The sequence below is a fragment of the Telmatherina bonti genome, assembly GCF_933228915.1.
Source record: "Telmatherina bonti genome assembly, chromosome: 3".
Classification (NCBI taxonomy): Eukaryota; Metazoa; Chordata; class Actinopteri; order Atheriniformes; family Telmatherinidae; genus Telmatherina; species Telmatherina bonti.
This window is the reverse complement of record NC_136621.1, coordinates 22878731-22900809: the sequence shown is the minus strand read 5'-3', so window position 1 is coordinate 22900809 and position 22079 is coordinate 22878731. Positions and strand designations below refer to the sequence as shown.

The following is a 22079-nucleotide window of genomic DNA, read 5'->3' as shown; positions in this document are numbered from 1 at the left end:
ATAACAAAGAAATATTCGATCCAAGTTTCCTTACTTTTTGTGTTCTGTTTATTTAAAAATCCAATATTCAAACATATATTGAAGCCATTGTGCTACATTACAGCAGTGATTAATCTCAAACCATTAAAATAGACTTTTCATCTCTCATCGACAAAATAAGACAACAGAAAATGGCCTTAATTCACACATTTAAATCTTTTACAAAGAGCAGAATAACATTGACATTTTAACATGTCACAAATTTGTTTATGTGTCCAAAGCTTTGCTGGTTATCATACTTTTGCATACTCCATGCTGTTCTTTCTAGCACGTGCATGCCACAAAATGAGACAAAATAAAGCAAACTCAGTGGTGAAAATAAAAACCACGTGGTTTCTCTGTGTAATGCTGATGATGGCCATTGTTGCAACACAAAACAGTATCCAAAGGCAACAGAGGCAAAGTAAAGCCAAATTCAGCTTGTTTGAGGAACTTCCAGAAAAATCTCAGAAAAACAAAGAATTGTGAAAAAATATACCTTTAATTTCTCCGGGTAATGTTTCGTCAATAATCTGATTTTTCTTCCACAAGATGAATGATTTTCTCCCTTACTTTATTACCTCATTTTCTATTCACAGCTTAGTAAAGCAGCAGCTACACTAATTAAAGCACATGCACACCTTGAATCATAAGTAGATACTTGAGATTTTTCTGTTCAACATGTATTATTGAAGCAAATGCATCAGCGCTCTTAATGCAGCCATGATTTCTTGTTCTTCTCTCCTCTTATTTTGCAGCTGAGCCATTCTTCTTATCTGCGTCTTCTCAGGAGGGCAAGGCCTTTCACAACTCAGTAATCTGCCGAGCAGGAGTGTGTGGGTGTGTGTGTGTACACAGGAAGTTTTATTGCTAAGGCTACATTTACTCACCTGCTTGTCAGAAGTCAGCAAATTGAACTGGTTTTAAACATGTGTTTGGGTATCAATATTTCCTCCAAGAGGCATAACAGTGATTACAACCTGTTTTCCAGTCAGGAATGACTGTATAGATGTATGCATCAGCAGCTTTTATGAAATATTTACCCATACATGGTCGGTAAGACATTACACACATGCATATGTGGCCCACAAACCTTGGACCACACTGCCTGCATCTGTGGCCCATCCCCCATGTTCTGGTCATTCCTCTCTCTTCCTTAGCAGCTACCTGTGAAGGCCACCATGTGGTAGACTAGTCTGGTTTCAAGATTACAAAGATCTTCCCATGAAACTATTCCCCAGCTGTTTCTCTTCTTTTTTCTGTCTCACTGTTTCTCACTTCATCTCTCGTTTCCTGACAGAAAGCTGCACTTTTAGCTCCACACAGAGATGCATGATCTGGCCTCGGATCTGGTAGAAACTGACATGGAGGGTGATTTACAGGCAAACACGAGGTGAACACAATACACACCCATTCAAATGAGTTTGGCTTGTTTAACTCTTTTGACTGTGACACATATGTTGAGTATGAAGCTATTTGGAAATGTTTCAGACTGAAGTTTGCCACTTTTAACAGATGGTTTCTTCCAACTCATCAGTGTGGCAGCGTGTGTTCATTTCTCCTCCAGAAAGCAGTGATCAACCCCTTTTTTTTTTTCTGTGACACACCCAAGCATGAACCATAAATCTTTTATGACTCACACAACAAACATGCATAGTGAAGACTGTGGAATGAAACGCATCTTAGCACCAACAAAAGGTTTTTTTCCACAGGTATACCTTAGGCAGTGGTAATGTGATTGCTGGTATTTCATGCATGTTATACAGCTGACTTCGCAGCCCAAGAATATTAAGGTGATGGACACTGGAAACAAAGTGAAACTATACCAATAGGAGCCATGAACACTTGCTATATGAAATGCTTTTGGTTTGAGATCACACCAATATGCAAATTGATGTGTATGTCAATATGTTCAAAAATTTATCAATAGGGTCAACATGACAGTATTAACATTTACAGGCTGCTTGAAAGACATTACATCTAAAGATGCAGCTGGTAATCTGAATTTTCATTATACCAGTATTGTTTCAAATGAGCTTATCCTTCCACTTATGTTCCATAAAAAAAGGATTACACAAGCGCCAGTGTGTCCTGACATATTCGAGATGAGGGCAATTTGTTCATCTGTCTAACTTTTTCACTTTGATAATAAAACCTGAATCGCTGCCTTTGTCTCAGTCAGTTAAACTTTAAAGAAAAATACATTACACATGATTACTTGAGCAGTCAGTTTATTAGAGAAAAAAAGCAAAAAAAAAAAACCAACACAAAGAACAAGCAAAGCATTTTACAAGCCAAACACCTGTGCAGGGCTGAGCCACTGAAGAAAAGCTCAACTAGTATCTAGTATTAAATAAAAGCAACATTCTGCAAGCGAGGGAGGAGAAATCTATTTACACACCCTCATGTTGACAGTGTAACAACAAGAAATCACAAATGGGCTGAGGCCCCGTTCTGGACTTGAAGCTGTAAAGAGGAAGATCAGACACACACTAGGTTTAAAGTAGGTAACAAGTTAAAAATACGTTCTACTGACAATATTGACTTGATCTGGGGTCTGGTATTGATGTTAGGAGTGCAAAAAAATCTGCTGTTAGATCAACAGCAATACTCAAAGCAAGGTTGTTTTACATCTATAACACAAAGCCTGTGTGTTTCTAAAAGGATGTTCTACTCAATAAGGACTGCAAAAGGGGATCCAACAGGGGACTGAGAGACAAGCATGTACAAATGCTTCACCTGACAACCCTCAGCCCCCCGCTAAACAACTAATCTTATAACTTCCACTAAGCTTTCCATCTGGCCATTTCCCTCGTCTGTGCAGTTTCACACACAAACCTTCCATCTCCTACAACATAACACTACATGGCGTGTGGCCACTGTAGCAGACAACCATCTTGCATCTCTACAGCAGGAAACTGCGCTGCACAAACACCTGTCTAAGCAACTGAGCTGGTCTTTCCACGGCGGTGCTTGCGAACTTCTTCCATCAGGTCCTTGAGGTACTGGATCTCTCGGCTGATGGACTCCGCTTTCTCTTTAAGCTCATGGTTTTTCCTCTCCAGCTCTTCTTTCTCTGTGTTCAGCCACTCCTGCTCGACTCGCTTCTTCTGCCGGTAGCGGGTAGCTGCTGTCTTGTTCTGCTCCATCTTTTTCAGTTTCTTCTCTACCACCCTGGGAGCGCCAGACACAGATTTAACCTTAGAGGTCTTGGGGAAGGAAGAGGCCATGAGGTCTGGTTTGCAGTAGGGTTTGGTTCTGGAGGATCCGGGTGCTGGAGTTTGAGAGGGAGTGGGATGGCGTGCGGGGGAGGATGCAAACGAGTCGACGCCAGAGTCAATGCCGGAGTCACTTTCGCAGTCGCTTGATGGGAAAGTTGTGATGGACTGCTCAGGTAGGGATATGAGGGAGGGTTCTTCTTTGTTAGCAAGGACCACTACCAAGTGACTGGAGGTGGGAATGGAGAGCACTATGGGGCTGGTGGCCTGAATGATTCTACTGGTAGGGGAAAGGGAAGTGGCTGCTTTTTCTGCATCCAAAATATCTACTTCACTCCCAAGCTCCAGTGTGTAAGCCGGAGAGGAGGGGGACTGCGTAGGGGTTGGAGATGGAGGCTCAGACTTCACAGCAGCCTTCTGGACAGAGGCATCTTCTGTCACAGCTGTAGCAGCGAGACTGGTTTCCAGTGGGGGAGAGGGGGGGTCTGGTAAAGTCAGACCCAGGTCTGGGCTGTTTTGCTGGACTGGAAGGGTTGTTTCCCATAGACCCAGATCCATCGGGGCATCAAGGGAAGCCAGGAGATCCTCAGGGGAGCTGGGAGACTCATCAGATGAGCAGGAGCCAATGAGAGAATCCAGGTCAAACTCACTCAAGTCGATTTTTTCTGACATCCATTCCATGCCCTCGAAAGCATCGTCTGTGGACAGGAATTATATTGTTAAAACCAAATGACATCACAGGGAGGGGGGGGATGGGGGAATCTTTTTTTTTCCTGCCTTCACCAAAATTAAGCTCAGATTAAACTGAACACTCTTTACTCAGAGATTCATTGTATCACATATCTATATCAAAGAAAGTTTGTCTTTTGATGAAACATTACACACTGCATGAACCAATTGATGTCGACCACTGACAAATGAAACTCATTGCCTTATGAGCGTTACTAAAGGGGCGGAGCAATGCAAAACATGCTCTGCCTGCCATCATAGGCTTTGCCAACACAAAAACCATAAAAAAAGATTTATTGCGAGACTGAAGGCAGTAAACTATCCCAACTTTAGAAACACCGTGAAGACAAAACCACCCAGCTTAGCAAGCTGAAGAGACTACTCGAGTTTTGTTTTAGTCAACAAACCTTAAATGTCAATATGTCACACACTTTGGTTATGTTAGGACACCCTTACCTTTATCATCACCTGCTCCAACATGGCTGTCGAGCAGACTGCTGGAATTCAGCAGGGATAAGGACAGCAGGTCCGCTTCTGCCTTCATCCCCAGGAACGAGGAGGAATGAGTGGGAGGAGGAGAGGCAGGTGGGGAGGGAGAAGAAAATGGAGAAAATGACAGGGCCTGACAAGTAGATGGGGAGGACGCACAGGAAGAGAGGGAGGGCGAAGCTGGTGCCTTCACCTCTAAAGAGGAGGAAGGAGAAAGAGCTTCATCTTCATCTTGGTCCAGAAGGGGCCCCATGGGGTCAGCCATCAGAAATGAGGGCCCTGCAGATGAAAATACCCTATAAGCATCTTTATCTGTACAAGATATTTTAGATGTTACAGAAAGAAAAGTTTGTGTGTGTGTATAAATAAACATACATAAACACACACAAATCTAAATTAAAGTCATATTCCAGATTACAAGTTAATTATTTGCTCTGTATTCATAAAGTTCTAGCAGTGCTTTGGGAACATCCATCACAACAACACTGACCTAAGCACAGGGCCCCCACGTCCTCCAAGGCCAGCTGGGAGAGTGCCATAGCTGCTGCTGGTCAGTGGCAGTTGTGAGAAGGTGTATAAAAACAAAGAGTGTGACGACGTTAAAAGCTCGAGGGGTCCAATACTGCTGTCGAAGGCAGCAAAGTCGAGGGTGGTTGCTGAGGGAGACCTACAGTAAAAAGATGGGAGATATGAGGAACACATGTAGCGTGATAGTTGATGGGATATTTGGAATCTGGTCAGGTCGATAAACATTTTTCTTACATATGACGGTGCTTGCATTTGAAAGGTGGAAAAGTGTAGAAAAAGCAACATGATAAAGGGTTCTTCTTTGTTAAGCTAAGGATGTAAGTATGAACTTTCTAAAAGATGTGTACTTCCTGAAATGAAACTACTGACTATAAACCATGGTAAAATCTTGCCAACTTCCTCAATGTACGATGATAGTTGAGACAGGACACGTCTCACGCGTGGGGGTGGGGAGGCTAATTCTGGCTAATCGGTTCATAGGAACTGTTGCTGCTGGGAAACGCCCCGCCCAGCACCGGGGATGACATTTCCTAATTTGGTCATGCTTAGCCTGGAAGCTCCACCCCCATCTGCGTGTCACTACGGGAAAGTGGGTGGGCAGCCGCCATTTTCACAACACGACCATCTGCGCGAGGCGCCGGATCAGTGAAAACGCCAGTGCGCGCCATTTTGGACACGCCACGTTGACATGATTTAATTATTAAAAGAAAAAAAAATAAATAAATAAATAAAAAAATTTTTTTTTAGGAATAGTCGCAATGTGTTACAACTGTGAAAAAACTAAAGAGACTCAATATATGACAAGTTGCCATGACAGGCGAAATTGAACAAAGCTACTCAAGAATTGTACGAGTTTCCCCGACAAGAACTAAATAATTTGACAAGACTAACCCTAATCCGAAATACAAATTTCACACATCTTAATAGTTTGCTTTCCCTTTATATACTACAGATCTGTTTCAAAAGTTAGCACAAGCATGACAAATTGACAAGCTTGTTTCAAACTATAGGTCTCATTGTGGAACTGTAGACAAAATATACTTACGCCATTTTGCCAGAAATAGCCAGTGCACTGAGCCGTTGCACTGCCGAGTTGTTGCCGCTGCAAAGATAGCCGCTGCAAGCCTTTACACTGCCATTTTTGGGCTGTTCAGCTTCCTGTTGAAGGACCAACACACGTCTTCACTCGGGGAAACGAAGAACGAGCTAGTGTGACTCACAAGGATAAATAGTCCCAGCACCGCCTAGTGTATTCTTCCGCTGTAGCGGTCTGCGTGACGCTTGTTGTTGTAAAATTAGCAGCGCGGGTGAACGGATCTCCATTCACTTCCTCTTAAAGTCATTCAAGATAGCTCCGTATTCTTCCACCCGGGGCACTAGTATGAACTAAACAAACGCACCCAAGCGGGTACGATACATCCGCTCAGGTTTAGTTTGTAGTTGGCTGAATGCCCTACGTCAAGAAAGTTGAAAATATAGATCCACACGGAGTTCAACAACATTGACGATGTCAAATGTAGGTCAAATGCAGAATGTAAACAGTGCGTGAAGAAACTTGTGACGATATTTAACATTTAGATGCAATGCAAGTCAGGACTTACCTGTTACATTATTCCATTTACTTTTTGTAATGTTCACATACAATTATTTAAATGTTTATTTTGTGTCTGTTTACTTGAAAACAGTGTTATTGTGAATTGTGTTCATTTTATTATTTATTTAACGAATGAAATGTCTTGTGTTCTTAATGTCTTTAGTAAGCCAATTCCAAGTTGTTCACCAACTTTGGGGAACCTCCATGTGTTCGGATACACTTCCAGTGTCCTTAAAGTGTCTCATGTCCTCTCGCGCCCGCCCATAGATCACAGACCTTGTATGTGATGCCCCCTTGTGGTTAGCTCCAGCTCTTAATCTAGATTTTTTTTTCATAATCATAGTAAATGATCACAAATTAGCACATTTTCCGGTTTGCGATTGATACACCTTTATTGGAGTGATTTGATAAAGAAAGTATTTTGATAAAAAGTAAAGAAATAAAGATAAGAAAGTATTTTGATTAAAAGTAAAGAAATAAAGATAAAGAAAGTATTTTGATAAAAAGCATAATTAGTAGCCTATTAAAGACCAAATACTAGAACTGTGATCTATAATCTTAATCTACTCAGAGTTAATCTAATTATCTTTGTTTTGTTGTTATATTTGTTGATACAGAACACCACATCTCACCACAATCAGTGCTAAAACAGAAAGAACTAAATAAGACAAGAAGCTTGTGAAACCCAAAACCGTTGTACATTATCAAGCATTGGTGAACACCTCATTGATTTGCACAAGCTCTTGTAATCCTTTATCCAGGTCCTCGGACAGCGTGCGGATTTTCTGCGCCAGCTTTGACTCGAGACCTTTCTTCACCTTAAGACCATCTTTATCTTTGGTGAAGTAGAAATCCATACCAAGTGCAAAGCCTGCTATCTTTCCAGAGGCCTTGGTGCTGGTCTCTGAGGTCAATCCATTTGACTTTTCCAAGGCCAGCTCCACCACCTTTGCTGCCCTCTTTGAGCCCAACTGACTTTTACTCAGAACCAACACACCGTGCAGGTTGTTCCATGCCCTCGTTGATGAACTTCAAGCAGGTCAAAATGTCGTCATATTTGCTTTGAAAGTCTTGTAAAATCTTGTCGACTTTCTTCTTGTCATGTGCAACATTTGCCTGGAAGAACACAATCATTTTTTAAAGTGAGTTTAGTTTTTTCATGTCTGTCTTTCCACATATCTGTCCATCCATCCATCCATCCATCAAGAAAAAAAAGAGCTAAATAAACAATTTCAGCATGTAAGTTTTGTTGCTGTCTGGTCACCTTGTTTGCAATGGCTGCTGATGCACCAGTGATGCCACCAGCTGTAGCTACGCCAACTCCAACAGCAGTGAGAGCCAATGAGGCTCCCATCGTAAATGGAGCCAAAATCACCCCAGCAGCTGCAGCAACTCCTCCTGCTGCTGTTGTAGCTCCTCCAGTAATGCCTGCAATCTTTGTCCCCTTGGAGACCTGAAAATACAAAAGAAATCCAATAGATATTCTAAACTTTAACTAAGTTCAGATCTATCATGTCTAAAAAAGAAGCAACAAAGAAAACATTTGAAAGTCTGTGAACTTTTAAAAAAAAGAATGTTTTCAGATTGAGGTAAGGTATCACTACCTTGTTTAAGTTGTCAGCAGTGCAATACAGCTCTTCAATCAGTTGTTTGAGGTTTTCTTCATGTTCAGTCACCCTGTAGTTGTAAATCAGCATTGCTTCATATAGACGTGTGGCTTTCGCTTTGATGACTCTACAATGAAACACAAAATGTTTCATTTTGTGTTTCATTCACCCTCTTCAAATAACCTGGTATTAAATATGAGTGTTAGTATCATAAAGTTGAATTATAATTTTTTCAGACCACAGATCAGATTCATGCTTTTGCTTCTTTCATTCATTTTCTGAACTGCTTATTCCAATTCAGGGTCACGGGGAAGCTGGAGCCTATCCCAGCTGGCTTTGGGTGACAGGCAGGGTACACCCTGGACAGCTTGCCAGTCCATTGCAGGGCCACACACAGAGAGACGAACAACCACACTCACTCCTAGGGGCAATTTAGAGTGACCAATTAACCTATCATGCATGTCTTTGGATGGTGGGAGGAAGCCGGAGTACCTGGAGAGAACCCACGCATACACGGGGAGAACATGCAAACTCCACACAGAAAGGCCACTGACCAAACCAGCCAAGCAACCTTCTTGCTGTGAGGCCACAGTGCTAACCACTGCGCCACCGTGCAGCCGCTTTTGCTTCTTGTATCATGTAATTTCAATATCAAGTTCTGATAACCAACTTTTATCTGTGTTTTGTTCCTTCTTGGTGAGAAATGTGTGCTTCACCTACAAAGCTCGAAGTCTGACACATTTTTACACAAATCTAGCATGAAACAAACATTGTCAAACAATGATTTGTTTCCTTAAAGTAATATGGTTTATACCGAGCAGTTAGCAGTAGAATTGTATCATGGTAGATGATAAATACTTAACGTCCTTTGGAACAAAATGAAAGGAGACAGGAAGTGGAAAAACAGCACATAGGCTAGGTTAACAATGTCATGCACACTGTGCAAGAAAAAGTTTATTATTATCGTCACCAACATTTGCACTTGCATGTTTGAACAATCAGTTTGAAAACATAAAAAAGCACAGCTGTGTTCACTAAAAAGAAAGCCAGATGTAATGATCTACTTACCGCAGCTCTGATAAACCTTGAAATTTAAGTTCTCCAGAGAAATTATTCCATGCTGTAGGTTGAAAATAACTACAGCTCAGCAACAGTCACAAAACTTAACATCAGAAAGAAATCGTATTAAGCTACTACAATTATAAGCATAACTTACACAGCCAGTCCTCAAAAGACTCAGATAAAGATTTTGCATCCTAGTTGAAGAAAAACAGACGATTATTGGACAAGTAATAAAATATAGAGCCTTTGATGGACTGGCGAGCTGGCAGGGTGTACCCTGCCTTTCGCTCCAAGACTGCTGGGATAGACTCAAGCTTCCCAGTGACCATTCATCAGGCTAAGCGGTTAGGATAATGAATGAATGAATAAATGAATAATAAAGCATAGATGGGGCCAAATGAATTAAGTGCAAAAATAATGTAAATAATTACCAAGGTTTCATTTTCATCCTCAAGCTCCTCTTTAGGCGTTGGCAGCGGAGGAGGGCGTTGCTGGAGTGGAACACGTTGGGTCTTGGGAGACATCATACTTTACATAATCAGTTTAAACCCATGACATAAAACAAAACATTTTATATATCTTTTGATTCCAGATATCTATGTTAGATTCATCCTAAACTGATGATTCAGTCACCTCATGAAAATCAATGTTGGTTTTGAGTAGAAGTTTTAGTTTTCAATTAAATTTGCATATTTCAAGTCTTTTAAAATTTTTGGAGGAATTTTGCTTCATACGAAATTGCGAATTATTGTACCATTAATGTTTTAAGCAACTTTAAATATATAGAAGATGTACCTTTATTATTTCCACACATCCGGAACTTGTTTTAAAATTCTGAGGTTTTGGTGCCACTGGGGGTGGAGTTGAGCAATGTGAACTTTTCTGAGTTTAAATAAAAATACAAAAGCAGAAGCAAAAAATTATAATTTGACCATGCACAACATGTCAAAATGTGACGAATAAGTCTTATTCTAGCACATGAAATTGAATAAAAAGATTCAATACTATTTGGACCACTGACACAAACCTGCAGGGGCCTCATGGGAGGCTGAGGAGGGAAGCTGCTTTCAGTTGGTTTGTTATATGAAGATGTCACTTGAGGGCTTGCTTTACTCCTTGGGAGAGGAACCGGTAGGTTTGGCTGAAGGAAAGAAAAGACAAAGATTCAACCAATTTTGTGACAGAACAATACTGCAGCCTAATTAAAATAGTGTCATTCATTTACAGAACTTTATAAAGATGTGAGTGGGTACAAATAAACATTTTAGATGATTTTTTGACAACTCTTATTGCATCTAAACAATATAATATATAGGATGTACATATTTATATAAGTGCATGTGCAAACATGAGACAATTCACTGTTGAAGGATTTTGGTCCTTTTCAGAGATCTTTTCTGGCTTCTGAATAAGCTTTATTTTGTTCATTATTGCACTCAGAGCAAAACAGAAATCTTATCAAGACAAAATATAAAAATGACTTTGTTAATCATTTTAGAACTTATCCCATCTTTAATGTGACAATTAACCAATACAATTCAACAAAAAACACATTTTTTAAAAAGAAAAAATATCAAGTGTACACCTCCTTGCGAGCATGTTTTGATTTAATCTTTTAATCTTCTTAGGCACACAGCCACCAGTTGTTTGAGGTTTTGGGATGGAGGGCTGGTTTGGTGGGGTGGGTGTTGCAGACAGGACGGTTACAGACAGGTTTAGGTCCGTGGGGTGCCCAGCCCTGGTGTTGCAGTGGTGCTGGCCTGTGGTGGTTTTGCTCTGGGTGGACTGGTTCCGCTTGATCCTGGTCAGGGCTCTGCTGGGGAGGAATATGTGGTTCTGGGGCCTGTGGTGTGCCAGCTCTCTATGTGGCCCCGAGTCTGCTCGCTGTCGCCCTGTGCTACTTGGTGCCCCTGCACCGTCGTACCTTGGGGCTCCGGTCCGTGGACCGCCTCTGCTCTGGGCTTGGTGGGCTGGCAGCTCTCTCTGCTTTGGCCGGCCTGGGTTCTGTGCTTGGTGAGCCTGCCAGGCCCTGGGGATCTCGGCTCCTCCCTGACACTTCAGGGCCTGATTGTGGTCCCCTTTAAAGCACACAATTCCCTGTTGTTGCATGATCACACATGCAGATTTACACATGCATGCCCACAAAAGTGCTCCTTTTTCAATCTGCTTTCTACTGAATGTTTCTGATATTTATGTGTTATCGGGTTCCCTGCAGGTGTGTTCTTACATATTATTCTTCTATATTAGGTATCCTGTAGTTTTATGGTACTGTAGCAGTTAATGTATGTGTATATACTGTGATTTTCGCAGCTTAGCTAACTTTTCCTTTCACACTTTAATTCTGTACCATTCTCTCCTCTTTTCTTTTTTTCCTCTCTTCCTACCTTTTCTTTTCCTGCCAGGTTAAGCATTGCCATATCAGGACTGATGATCACAATAAAAATGATAAAAATATTCAGAATATCAAGGGCAGCCTTATATAAAACATGTTTCCCTTGGTAGAATAAATCTGTCTGGCTAAATATGGCACACAGATTTTACATTCCGATTGCTGCAATGCTGGACAGGACAGAGTAAAGGGTAAAAAAGAAAAAAAGTGTGCATACTTATGTAACCAGCTTATTTTTTTATTTTAAGTTCACAACCATCCCATCCTGTCAAACAAGACTGACGAGAGTTGTTTAGTCTTTAATTTCACTTTATTACTGCTGATCAGTCCAGATTACATAAATGTGCTTTACTTTTAGTGTCAATTTTATGAAAAACTTCCAAATATGGCTATGCAACCTAAGAGCTTTCTGAATAGGGAGAATGACCAGATTAACAAATTAATATAATTTATCTCTTCTGTTGATGTGCTACAATGAATGCATTCAGTTTAAGAGGATTGTTGAGTGACATTTACTCACCAGTAACCTATTGATTTTGGCAACGAGTCTTATAAAGTTTGTTATATAAAAATTTTAAAGCCAATTTCTCTCTGAAATAAGTTGTTTTAAAACACCAGGTGGCAAAATGCTGCCATTTTCCCCTCCAGAACAAATGTAATAAATAAATATCTGCATGTTTAAAAACCACAAAGGAAATGTATTTTTATCATTATTTCCATTATAAATTTGAAAATAAATATGTAGTTAAATCTTTTTTTCTTACCCTTGACATGGTTCAACTTTTTCTGCCTCTCTGGTCTTTGCCACACTCTGACTGATGCACCTGCAAACACTTTTCAAAAAGTCTAACCAGAGGAGAAGAAAAAACAAGTAATACTTGATGCTGCAACTTATCCAACTGGTATTTCCATACAGTTTAGCTGCCCTACTTTCTCTGGGGAGTATCAGAGGAAGAGGCAAGAGAGATGATGGCGAAATGTGATGTCAGGTGGAAGAAATGATAAAAGTAAAAATAATCCTAATTGTTCATTAATCTGGAAGATTTAGAGAAATTTGTGTTCTATATTTTTTAGAACAAAAATACACATTTCCATCTGCACACATATAAAGCAATTTATGTGGTAAACAACTTTACAAATTCCCACAACAAAAACAAATCAATGGTAAAATCTCAAACAGTCTTGACCTTTAACCTCTTACATCTATGTTCATTTTTAGTTTAATGTTTTTGTTTGAAAATAAATGTAAAAAAAAAAAAAAAACAGCTGGTAACGTATGTGCACAAGACATTGTTTGGAAATTTCAAGGAAATATGATGTGCAGCCTCAAAGGCCACAGAGTTGCATAGCGTTGCAGGCTCCCTGTGGTGAACTTGACCCTGCCAGAGACTTGGTCAGAGAGTAGTTGTGATCAGGAAGCAAATAACCATGGTTTTCATAAAGAAAAAAATTTCACTGAACTTTGAATAATACATTTTTTTTTCTCCAGTAAAGATATACAATATCTATTAGGTGTGGGAAATCAAGTAGAAAAATCTAATGTCAGAATTCTTTTACTTCACAATTTTAAAAGATTTTTTTGTTTAAAAAAAAAAAGCTTTTTTCTTTCCCCAAATAAAAAAATCCATTCTAAAATTTTTTAATTGATCTTTTTACTTGTCTTCTTGGGCATTATAGCAACAGAATAATGATCTGCCCGCTTATAGGAAAAAACAGCTTTGTACATTTTTGTACAAGTGTTTTTACCAAATTAATTGGACTACAACATCCATGACATGCTGCGTTGGGACAGTTTGTGTCCATCTCATGTATTAGTCCCCTATTTGCTAAGAGACCTTGTACAAGACTGCTCCTCGTGTTCAGCTTATGAGATTTCATACAGGTCCTATAAAAACAGAATAAAAATAGCACAAATGCCAGTTTGTGATTGATACAACTTTGTTTTTAGAAACAGTTTAATGTTAAAAGCACACTTTTAAAAACATGACCAGTTGCCTAAAAGGATGACAAAATACCAGAAGAGTTGGTAAAAACAATCAGGACCATGCAGTACTAATAAGGAGCCATTATCCTGGTTTGTTCACATACCAGACAATACCATGATTCAAACTAACCAGTAGTGAAACTGAAAGCACCAAATAAGACAAGAACCTTCTGAAGCACAAAATTGTTGCATATTAAGCTTTGATGAACACCTCTTTGATTTGCACAAGCTCTTGTAATCCTTTGTCCAGGTCATCGGACAGCGTGCGGATTTTCTGCGCCAGCTTTGACTCGAGACCTTTCTTCACCTTTAGCCCATCTTTATCTTTGGTGAAGTAGAAATCCATGCCAAGTGCAAAGCCTGCAACCATTCCAGATGCCTTGGTGCTGCTCTCTGAGGTCAGTCCACTTGCCTCTCCTATGGCCAGCTCCACCACCTTTGCTGCTCTTGTTGAGCCCATCTGGCTTTTACTCAGAACCGACACACCGTGCCGCCTCAGTTGCTCCATGCCCTCGTTGATGAACTTCAAGCAGGTCAGAATGTAGTCATATTTGCTTTGAAAGTCTTGTAAAATCTTGTCGATTTTCTTCTTGTCCTGTACAACATTCGCCTGGAAGATAATTTTTCAAGTTTAGTTTTTATTGTCACATCCATCCATCAATACTCATAATTTTCATGAAAGGAAAGCAACAACAAAAAATGGTCACCTTGTTTGCGATGGCTGCTGATGCACCAGTGATGCCACCAGCTGTAGCCACGCCCACTCCAACAGCAGTGAGAGCCAATGAGGCGCCCAGCGTGAATGGAGCCAAAATCACCCCAGCAGCTGCAGCAACTCCTCCTGCTGCTGTTGTAGCTCCTCCAGTAATGCCTGCAATCTTTGTCCCCTTGGAGACCTGAAAATACAAAAGAAATCCAATAGATATTCTAATCTTAAAATACATATAAGAAGAACTAAGTGTGTTAACTTAAAGAAAAAACTATCAAGTAAGGTGTCACTACCTTGTCCAAGTTGTCAGCAATGCACTTCAGTTCATCAATTTGATGTTTGAGGTTTTCACCATGTTCAGTCATGAGGAATGTGTAGATCTGCATCCCTTTATATAGATGTTTAGCTTTGATTTTAATTACCCTGAAGAGAAATACCAAGTTATAAGTGGTGGCGTTTGTGCAGTCTAATGTAAGTAAACCCATTGATCCCCTAGTGGAATTACTTGTCATTTTATTTTTACAGAGAAGTGGTCAGAATTACATTTTAGCCTCCATTACCGAGCAGATTTTTATGTTTTTAGAGTTCTGCAAGGAGCCCTTTAATATCTTTTACATCAATGGAGTGAAAGAAATGTGTGCTTTACTCAACACATTTGCTTAAATTAGTTGCTTTCATCTGTCAAAATACATTGTAAATGACTGCAAGTGATGAAGATTTTGAAAATTGTATAATAATGAAGGTGGAACCAATTAAAAACAGCCAAAGCAAGAACAATCCCTTTTCCCAATAGTTATACTGCTGAGGGCAAATTAGAAGCTGTTAGCAAGCTGTCACACAAATCTAAGATGGTAACATACACGGTACATCAACATGTTTGCTCCAACTGTGGAGCCCCACAGGGATACTGGACAGACAGCTGGGCTAAGAACATTTAACCCCTCCACCCCCCCGCCCCCCATTCCTTTGAGAAAACATGCTGAATTGTGATTTTCTTTCTAATGTGTGTTTAACTTGATTTGTTTAGTAGTTTCAGATATACAGAAGATACACTTATAATTACTACAGATGTTCTGGGAGGTCACTTTAATATGAACAATTTACACAGGCATCTCAGGTGGCTTAGGGGGTCCTTGAGACTGAAACAAGGAAGTGCTCTGTAAGCTACGTAGTTCATTACGTACAGCCACTGGTTGAAATGCGGGTCATTTGTGTTACAGAAATAAAGTGGATGTAACATTTCTTCACTCATGCACGCTTGGGAGTCATTTGTGTTCAAGTGTGGAACACAACAGTTCAAGTACACGAAAAAGAAAATGTAATAATGTACTTACTCTGGTTCTGATGCCCCTCTAAGTTTGAGTTCTCTGCACAGATTATTCCAGGCTGTAGGATGATAAGCACTGCAGTTCAGTCACAGTAAAGTGACACTTGAAACATAAGAAATAATTTAAAGGCTTCCAACTCACGTGTCATAGTCTTGTTAAAATCTGATAGAGACTCAACATCCTGGTTGAATAAAAGGTAATTTATTAGAAGAGTGATTTAATTATATTAAGTTTAGTAAAATTGTAAATATTTACCATGGTTTCATCATCAAGCTGCGGTTGTGACGGCTTTACTGACGGTGGAGTTGGACGTGGTTTACGGTCTTCCTTAACTGACGGTTCAGTCCCCTTATGAAACAATGTGACAATCCAGTTTCATCAGGTTGATATCAAGAACCTTAGCAGGTAAAGTATCTGTTGGCAGCTAAATCTGATTAAAGAGTCATGATGGAGTGCTTGGAGGGCTGTCTGATCGTGACATGGCATTTTTGTTATCAGACTTGGCAAACTAAAGAGCAGCAAGTTTGAAATTTGTTCGATTTTTTATTTATTTATTTTTTATTTCTTAGTGAAGCTTTGCTTTACATGGACTTGAAATTTACTGTATCATTGGTGTTTTTAGTGCCTTTAGACAGAATTGTGCACCAATGTGTGAAGTGAAAATAAAAACGTATTTAAAATAAGCATGAAGCAGAGTTACCTTTATTATTTCCAGATATTCGTCGCCAGCGTCACAAGGTCTCGGGCTCTGTTTCACAGCCCACGGTTTTGTTGGCACTGGCGGTGGAGTTGAGAAACTTGTACTTCTCTAATTTTGAATGAAAAATGAAAAGAAATAAGAATTTGAATGACATGTCAAACTGTGACAAATGACTTTACCTGAGTGTGCAGATTAAATCAATTTTCATCACAACAAACCTGAGGAGGCTTGGGAGGGGTGCTGCTTTTAAAAAACTCATCTAAAGATTCTGCTTGGAGGAGGACTTTTCTCTTCGGCTTAGGAACAGGGGGCTTTGGCTGTAGTGCAGAGGAGGCAAAATTCAGCCGGTTACTGTATGTGACATGACGTTCTACAGCACACTGTCAACCATTTACATAAATTTATGAAAAGGAAAATATGTGGGGGAATTCACTGTACATTTGTGACTTTTTAAAACTGGTACAGAAATAAACATTTTAGAACTCTTAGCATATTAAAAAACATTTAATGAAGTGCATGAGCATGGTCATATTTATAATCTAATTTATGACCAAAAGAATTTAAGCCTTTACATTTGTTTGGCAGCTGCAACTGCTTTCTTTAGTTTGATCAGTTCATTGTTGTAATGAGTCAAAACATGGTTAAACTGAGTGCCTAATCAGTATTTACTCACATTTATCATGGCTGCTAAGAATGAAAACAAGATCCCTGAACATTTCCAAGCCTGTCGAACAAGATTAACGAAAGTAAAACTATGTGGAACATGTGCAACCTTTCACTTTGTAATTCACTGGGTACTACCATTTGTTTATTTAGCACAAATGGCACAAACGCAGTTTGACACTTTATTTAGGCAGAAAGTCATATTTATATGTGAAAATAAATTAAAACAAATTTAACAACACAGTCTTAGTGCTGGGACAACAATGTAAACTAATGAATATACAAAGTGAGGTAGTTGGCTTGTAACGCCTGTGATTTCCAAGAATTATCTTGAATATCTTCATTGCCTAATTGACATTACCAGACATTTAGAATTAAGCTGGAACACACTTTTCACAGCATATTTAGTGCAGAGATAACAGGGATTTCAAATGTGACTGTCCAACCCACAAAAATGAGAAAAGGTGCATTTTGCTTGATTGAGAACTTGACAAACATTAAACCAGTTCCACTAAGTCTATATCAGGGGTGTCCAAATCTGGTTCTCATGAGCTACCATCCTGGAGGTTTTAAAGTTTCCCTGGTACAAAACACTTGATTCAAATGAAAAGGTTCAACAACGCATCATCTTCTGCACCTGTCTGTTAATGAGCTCTTTAGTTGGGTCAGGTGTGTTACAGAAACCCTAAAGCCTGCAGGAAGGTAGCGCACGAGGAGACCCCTGGTCTATTTGATTAGGAGTAATTAACCTAATTCAGGTTCAGTCTTTCCTCTGGCTGGAGTACCACACAGAATACACTGTGTAAAAGTGTTATGACTGAGCATTTTGGAGTGACATTAGCACACCTTAACATCTGAGCAGCTACATACTGTTGTGTGCAACACATTTTTAATATAATTACCAAATGAAGTCTGTTGGTTTAGGAAATTAGTTGTTTTAAAAGATCACATAGCTCCAGAAAATTTAAGAATACTTAACTCTGCATGTTTGCATACCACAAATAAAATGTGTGTTATTGGTTTTTGTCATCAGACAGTCAAATAAGATTTTTTTTTCTTACCTCAGACATGGTGCAACGTTTGTTTGCTTTGTCTTCTTCACCCAGACGGGGACATCTGCAAAATCTAACAAAGGAAGATTTAAAACCAGTTATCACCTTGTGGCTTGCTTTCTGTCTGCTTCTCAGGCATATGAGCTGATCTGATCTGTACCAGTGGGTAGGGCCAGCGAGGTTACAAACCCTGCTTAAATACGAGTAGTCAATGAACTGCAAGTGATAGGAAGTAGGGTAAAAAATTAATCACAAAATCTTTTACTTGACATGATTTCCAAAAGTCAGCATTAATTTGTAACATTCTAGGTAAACAGATGCACACTTCAGTCCACAGACAAATATAAAAAGGTTATTAAACATTTCTTAAATCATTATACAAATGTGCAATATAAAAGTGAGTAAATAGTAGTACTTAAATAGATTCCAAACATTAAATCTTATTTTCCCTTTGGAAAATATGTTTATATGTCTGTCTATATGATAGGTGAAATCATGTGGCAATTGGCGATATATGAACTCAAATGACCTGCACAGATCATTACTCTTTTTTTTTTTTCCCTTTCATGGGTAAATAAAAATAAGGTTGTTTTTTTTTCCCAATAATTTCTGATTAAATTAACCTTGAGACCTCTTACCTGAACAGTTCACATGTACTTCTATGGCATCAAGATGGCAGCAGTGTCAGCTGTTACATTTAAAGACATTGAAGACACATTACAGCAGTGTTCCTCAATCCAGTCCCTCCAAACCCACTTCCCTGCTGATGATGTGTGTTCCTTCACCAACACATCTGTTTTTCAGATGAATCAACCTCCTCATCAAGTTCTCTGCCAGCCTGTTAATGAACCGTTTATTTAACTCAGGTGTGTTAAAAAGACCTTTAGAGTATGCAGAGCTGTGGGTGCAGTGGACATAAACCGAGAAACACTATATTATACCAACCTGTCACCGTTACAAATGGACATAAATTCCAGTTTCAAACCATGCATCTTGCTTTGTATTTGAATGCTCAATGTTTAAACTTAGTGTGAATAAAGTCAACACCAGCTCCATCCACCACGTTGGACTGCGAACTGATGCACTGACCCAGGTGTGGGAGAATATCTGTTGTCTGATCAGGAGCACGCTCAGACATCAAAAGGAGTGCATACAAACACGTGGAAGCGACACAAACTTTATAGAAGTTCAGTCGGAATCCGACTCAGACTGTGATCCGAGTATGATTCTGAATCCAGACCTTCAGTACTCATGCAAATTCTTCTTTTGGTCAAAGCTTCATTAATGGAAATGTGATAATAGTACAAAAAGATGCATGACTCAGTTGATGGGCTCAAACATCAAGTTCTGACATGTAGTTAAGGACATAAAAATGTTGAAAGCAATAAGGATCCATGTATTCACAAAAATGTTATGTATGAACATAACTATTTATCATGTTAAAGCTGTATTGTGGCACATTGTTTATTAAAAACCAGGATTTACTGCAGGTCTCCTTGCAGCAGAGAGTCATTTTGTCTTGGTTTGGCAAATGCTTAAAAGACTAAAATTAAAATAAAAAAGTCCAGTAAGCTGTCTCATGTTGTATTATATACTGTTAGGATAGTGGAAAATTCTGTGGCTATAGAATTATTACATTATTTGTGAACAACAGTAGTAATAAAGATACAGTTCAAGTTTAGGACATTTCAAAACCATACTTTAACCGTACATCCAAACAAGAAATTCTCATTTAATAATTTTTTATCCTTCATTTTGAAGAATCTGAACAAGGATTGTGGAAAGAAAACAACGCCAGGAAAAATTTCAGAGTAGAAGTAGAACTAATTTACTAAGCATCTTGTGTTTAATGACATTTTTTTTTACAATTATCTGTTTTAAATGTATGATGAGAAGATGACTTCTTGCTGCACTTTAGCACAAAATCTGCTGAAAGTTTTTAAACGTAAATATTGTGGTGCATTTCAACTTTTTAAAACGCGTCGTTCCAGTACGGCACAAAACCGGTTTCCAGTGCAGTGTAGAAGCGACTTCCAGAACACAGTCGGATCCAAATTTAACACTTTCGATCCACAAAACACAACTCCACTGCTTTCACTGTCACAGAACATTATTTTTTCAGTCTTTGTTTTTTTATTTGTTATTTCTTTCCCTCGACAGTCCTGCCAAAGTATTCTTTCTGGAACTGCTGGAACTCCTCCTCTGTGAACAAAGACTGTGGCTCCTTGACCTTCTTGGCGGGTCGGTCTGGGTGACTTCTGGACTGCCTTCCTGAATTGTGACTCAGGATCTAAATAACAGAGAAATCCAGTTTACACCCTTGAACAAAGTCAATATATGTATGTACTGGAAATAAGATTAAAGCAAGAAAACAACTTCAAGATTATGTTTTCCTTCAACTATTTTTTTGTTCAGGAAGAGTTAAACAAATCCACAAAATGATCTTTTGAAAATTTCAAAGCCTAAAAATGTAATCAGATAGGATCATTCCTTTTCACTGATGAATTCAAAATATCAGTTCAAAGCAGTTTTAACATGAAAACGTCTAAGGAGCAAGTGAAAAATATTATATGGTGAATATTAAGGAGAGGAACACTGGCAGTATAAAAGGAATACATCTTTCTTACCTTCAGTGTGTCAGAATCTGTTGCTTTGCAGGTACTTTTCATAAAATACTTAAGGTTGGCACTCATGTGGCTCTTTCCCTGCTTCTTCCTGAACTCCTCTGTCATTAGAAGCAAAGAGAAAGGAATATTAGAGTAAAAATGCTACTATTAACAGGGCTACTATTAAAACACTGTGATGTAAACTTTTAGATTATTTAGTTTAATTTTTACAGTTGCAACAGCTTTCATTACATTTTTAAATGCATGACCACCAGCAAACTGGACAACTAATAAAAAAATAAGAGGAGAATGAAACGACAAACAGTAGATTCAAGAATTCAAGGAACTTGATTGTCATATCAGCTCACATTCACATGTCAGAGATAAGAAAATTGGAACTGAGGTCCCAGGAGTGGAATGTCAACGAGTATTTCATCATTTCTTGTATTCCATCATTGTTTGTGCTGCAAAATCAGTAGCATAGGCTGTTGTTACCAATATAAAAAAAGTAAAAACATGAACTGACCGACTGCCGACTTGATCTTTTTGTCTTTGACAGTGGCTTTGCTCTTTCCGGGACCAAGGCGACCTTGCAGCCTCTTGACTTGTTTGGTGACTCCCTGCCGTTTGGTGCTTACCAGCTCCATCACTGTGGATGAGCTGGGGGTCTGCTGCTTCTTCGTCGTCTTTCTTACTTTACTGACATCTAACAGGAAGCACAGAAGAAAATACAAAAATTTGAGCTTATGCTATTCATTAGTGATGGCAGAAATGTAACATTTGGGAGAATGGATCATTTGGAACTATTATTTTGGATCAGGGACGCCCAAAGGTGGTCCTCAAGGGCCGACGTCCAGCAGGTTTTCCATGTATCCCTTTTATTTAATTTGTGCTGGAACAGTGATACATGGAAAACCTGCAGGGTTGTGGCCCTCAAAGACCAGAACTGGACAACCCTGTTCTGGATAAAAGAATCGAGCTTTTGAAATGATGGAACATGTTATCACAGTGACATCTAGTTGCCAAAAAATGTTATTTCAAAATATCAAACTCAGCCAATTGGAAAGTTTTCATGTGTCTTGGGTCGTTTTGTCTGCTGTAACTTATTGTGTTGGTTCATAGTGATATTTGTATAGAAGGATTTTGAATTTTAGCAAGTTAGTATTTGTGTATGGTGCTTCTGTACATTTTTGATTATTAGAGACTATCTGGTCAGCTGCACTCGGACTTTAACGGTTTCGCCTTTTGCCTAAAATCTCTCCAACTTTGGAGAATAGTGTCACAAAGGAAAAGGACAATTATTAGTGTAAGCATTTTTATTCTGTGAATATGAAGTAAAAAAAAAAAAGTCGTTTTTTTTTATTTATTTTATTTTGAACTAAAAAAAGGACTTTTAAAAGAAC

At 39.1% G+C, this 22079-nt stretch overlaps 2 protein-coding genes across 2 annotated transcripts in view; both read right to left on the bottom strand.

Annotated features, from left to right (window-relative positions):
• Positions 1 to 2232: 2232 nt before the first annotated feature.
• On the bottom strand, positions 2233 to 6180 carry atf4a (activating transcription factor 4a). Its single transcript, XM_079261025.1, has 4 exons — positions 6028 to 6180; positions 4945 to 5121; positions 4422 to 4733; positions 2233 to 3934 (listed from the first exon to the last, which is right to left on the bottom strand). Exons 2-4 carry the CDS (start codon positions 4991 to 4993, stop codon positions 2958 to 2960), a joined length of 1338 nt encoding a protein of 445 aa, XP_079117151.1. The 5' UTR covers positions 4994 to 5121; positions 6028 to 6180; the 3' UTR covers positions 2233 to 2957.
• Positions 6181 to 19641: 13461 nt separating this feature from the next.
• Positions 19642 to 22079, bottom strand: part of rps19bp1 (ribosomal protein S19 binding protein 1) — a 3212-nt gene continuing 774 nt past the window's right edge. The window contains exons 2-4 of the mRNA XM_079238346.1: positions 21203 to 21382; positions 20698 to 20795; positions 19642 to 20360 (exon numbers count right to left, since the gene is read on the bottom strand). Coding sequence (XP_079094472.1) covers positions 20211 to 20360; positions 20698 to 20795; positions 21203 to 21382 — 428 coding nt within the window. The 3' untranslated portion in view covers positions 19642 to 20210. The remainder of the gene's footprint in view (positions 20361 to 20697; positions 20796 to 21202; positions 21383 to 22079) is intronic.

Coding starts and splice junctions, on each gene's coding strand:
- atf4a (XM_079261025.1), bottom strand. CDS start 4,993: ATGGCACTCTCCCAGCTGGCCTTGGAGGACGTGGGGGCCCTGTGCTTA. Junction 4,734..4,944: donor CGTGGGGGCCCTGTGCTTAG/GTCAGTGTTGTT, acceptor TTTCATCTGCAG/GGCCCTCATTTCTGATGGCT. Junction 3,935..4,421: donor TGGAGCAGGTGATGATAAAG/GTAAGGGTGTCC, acceptor TCCTGTCCACAG/ACGATGCTTTCGAGGGCATG.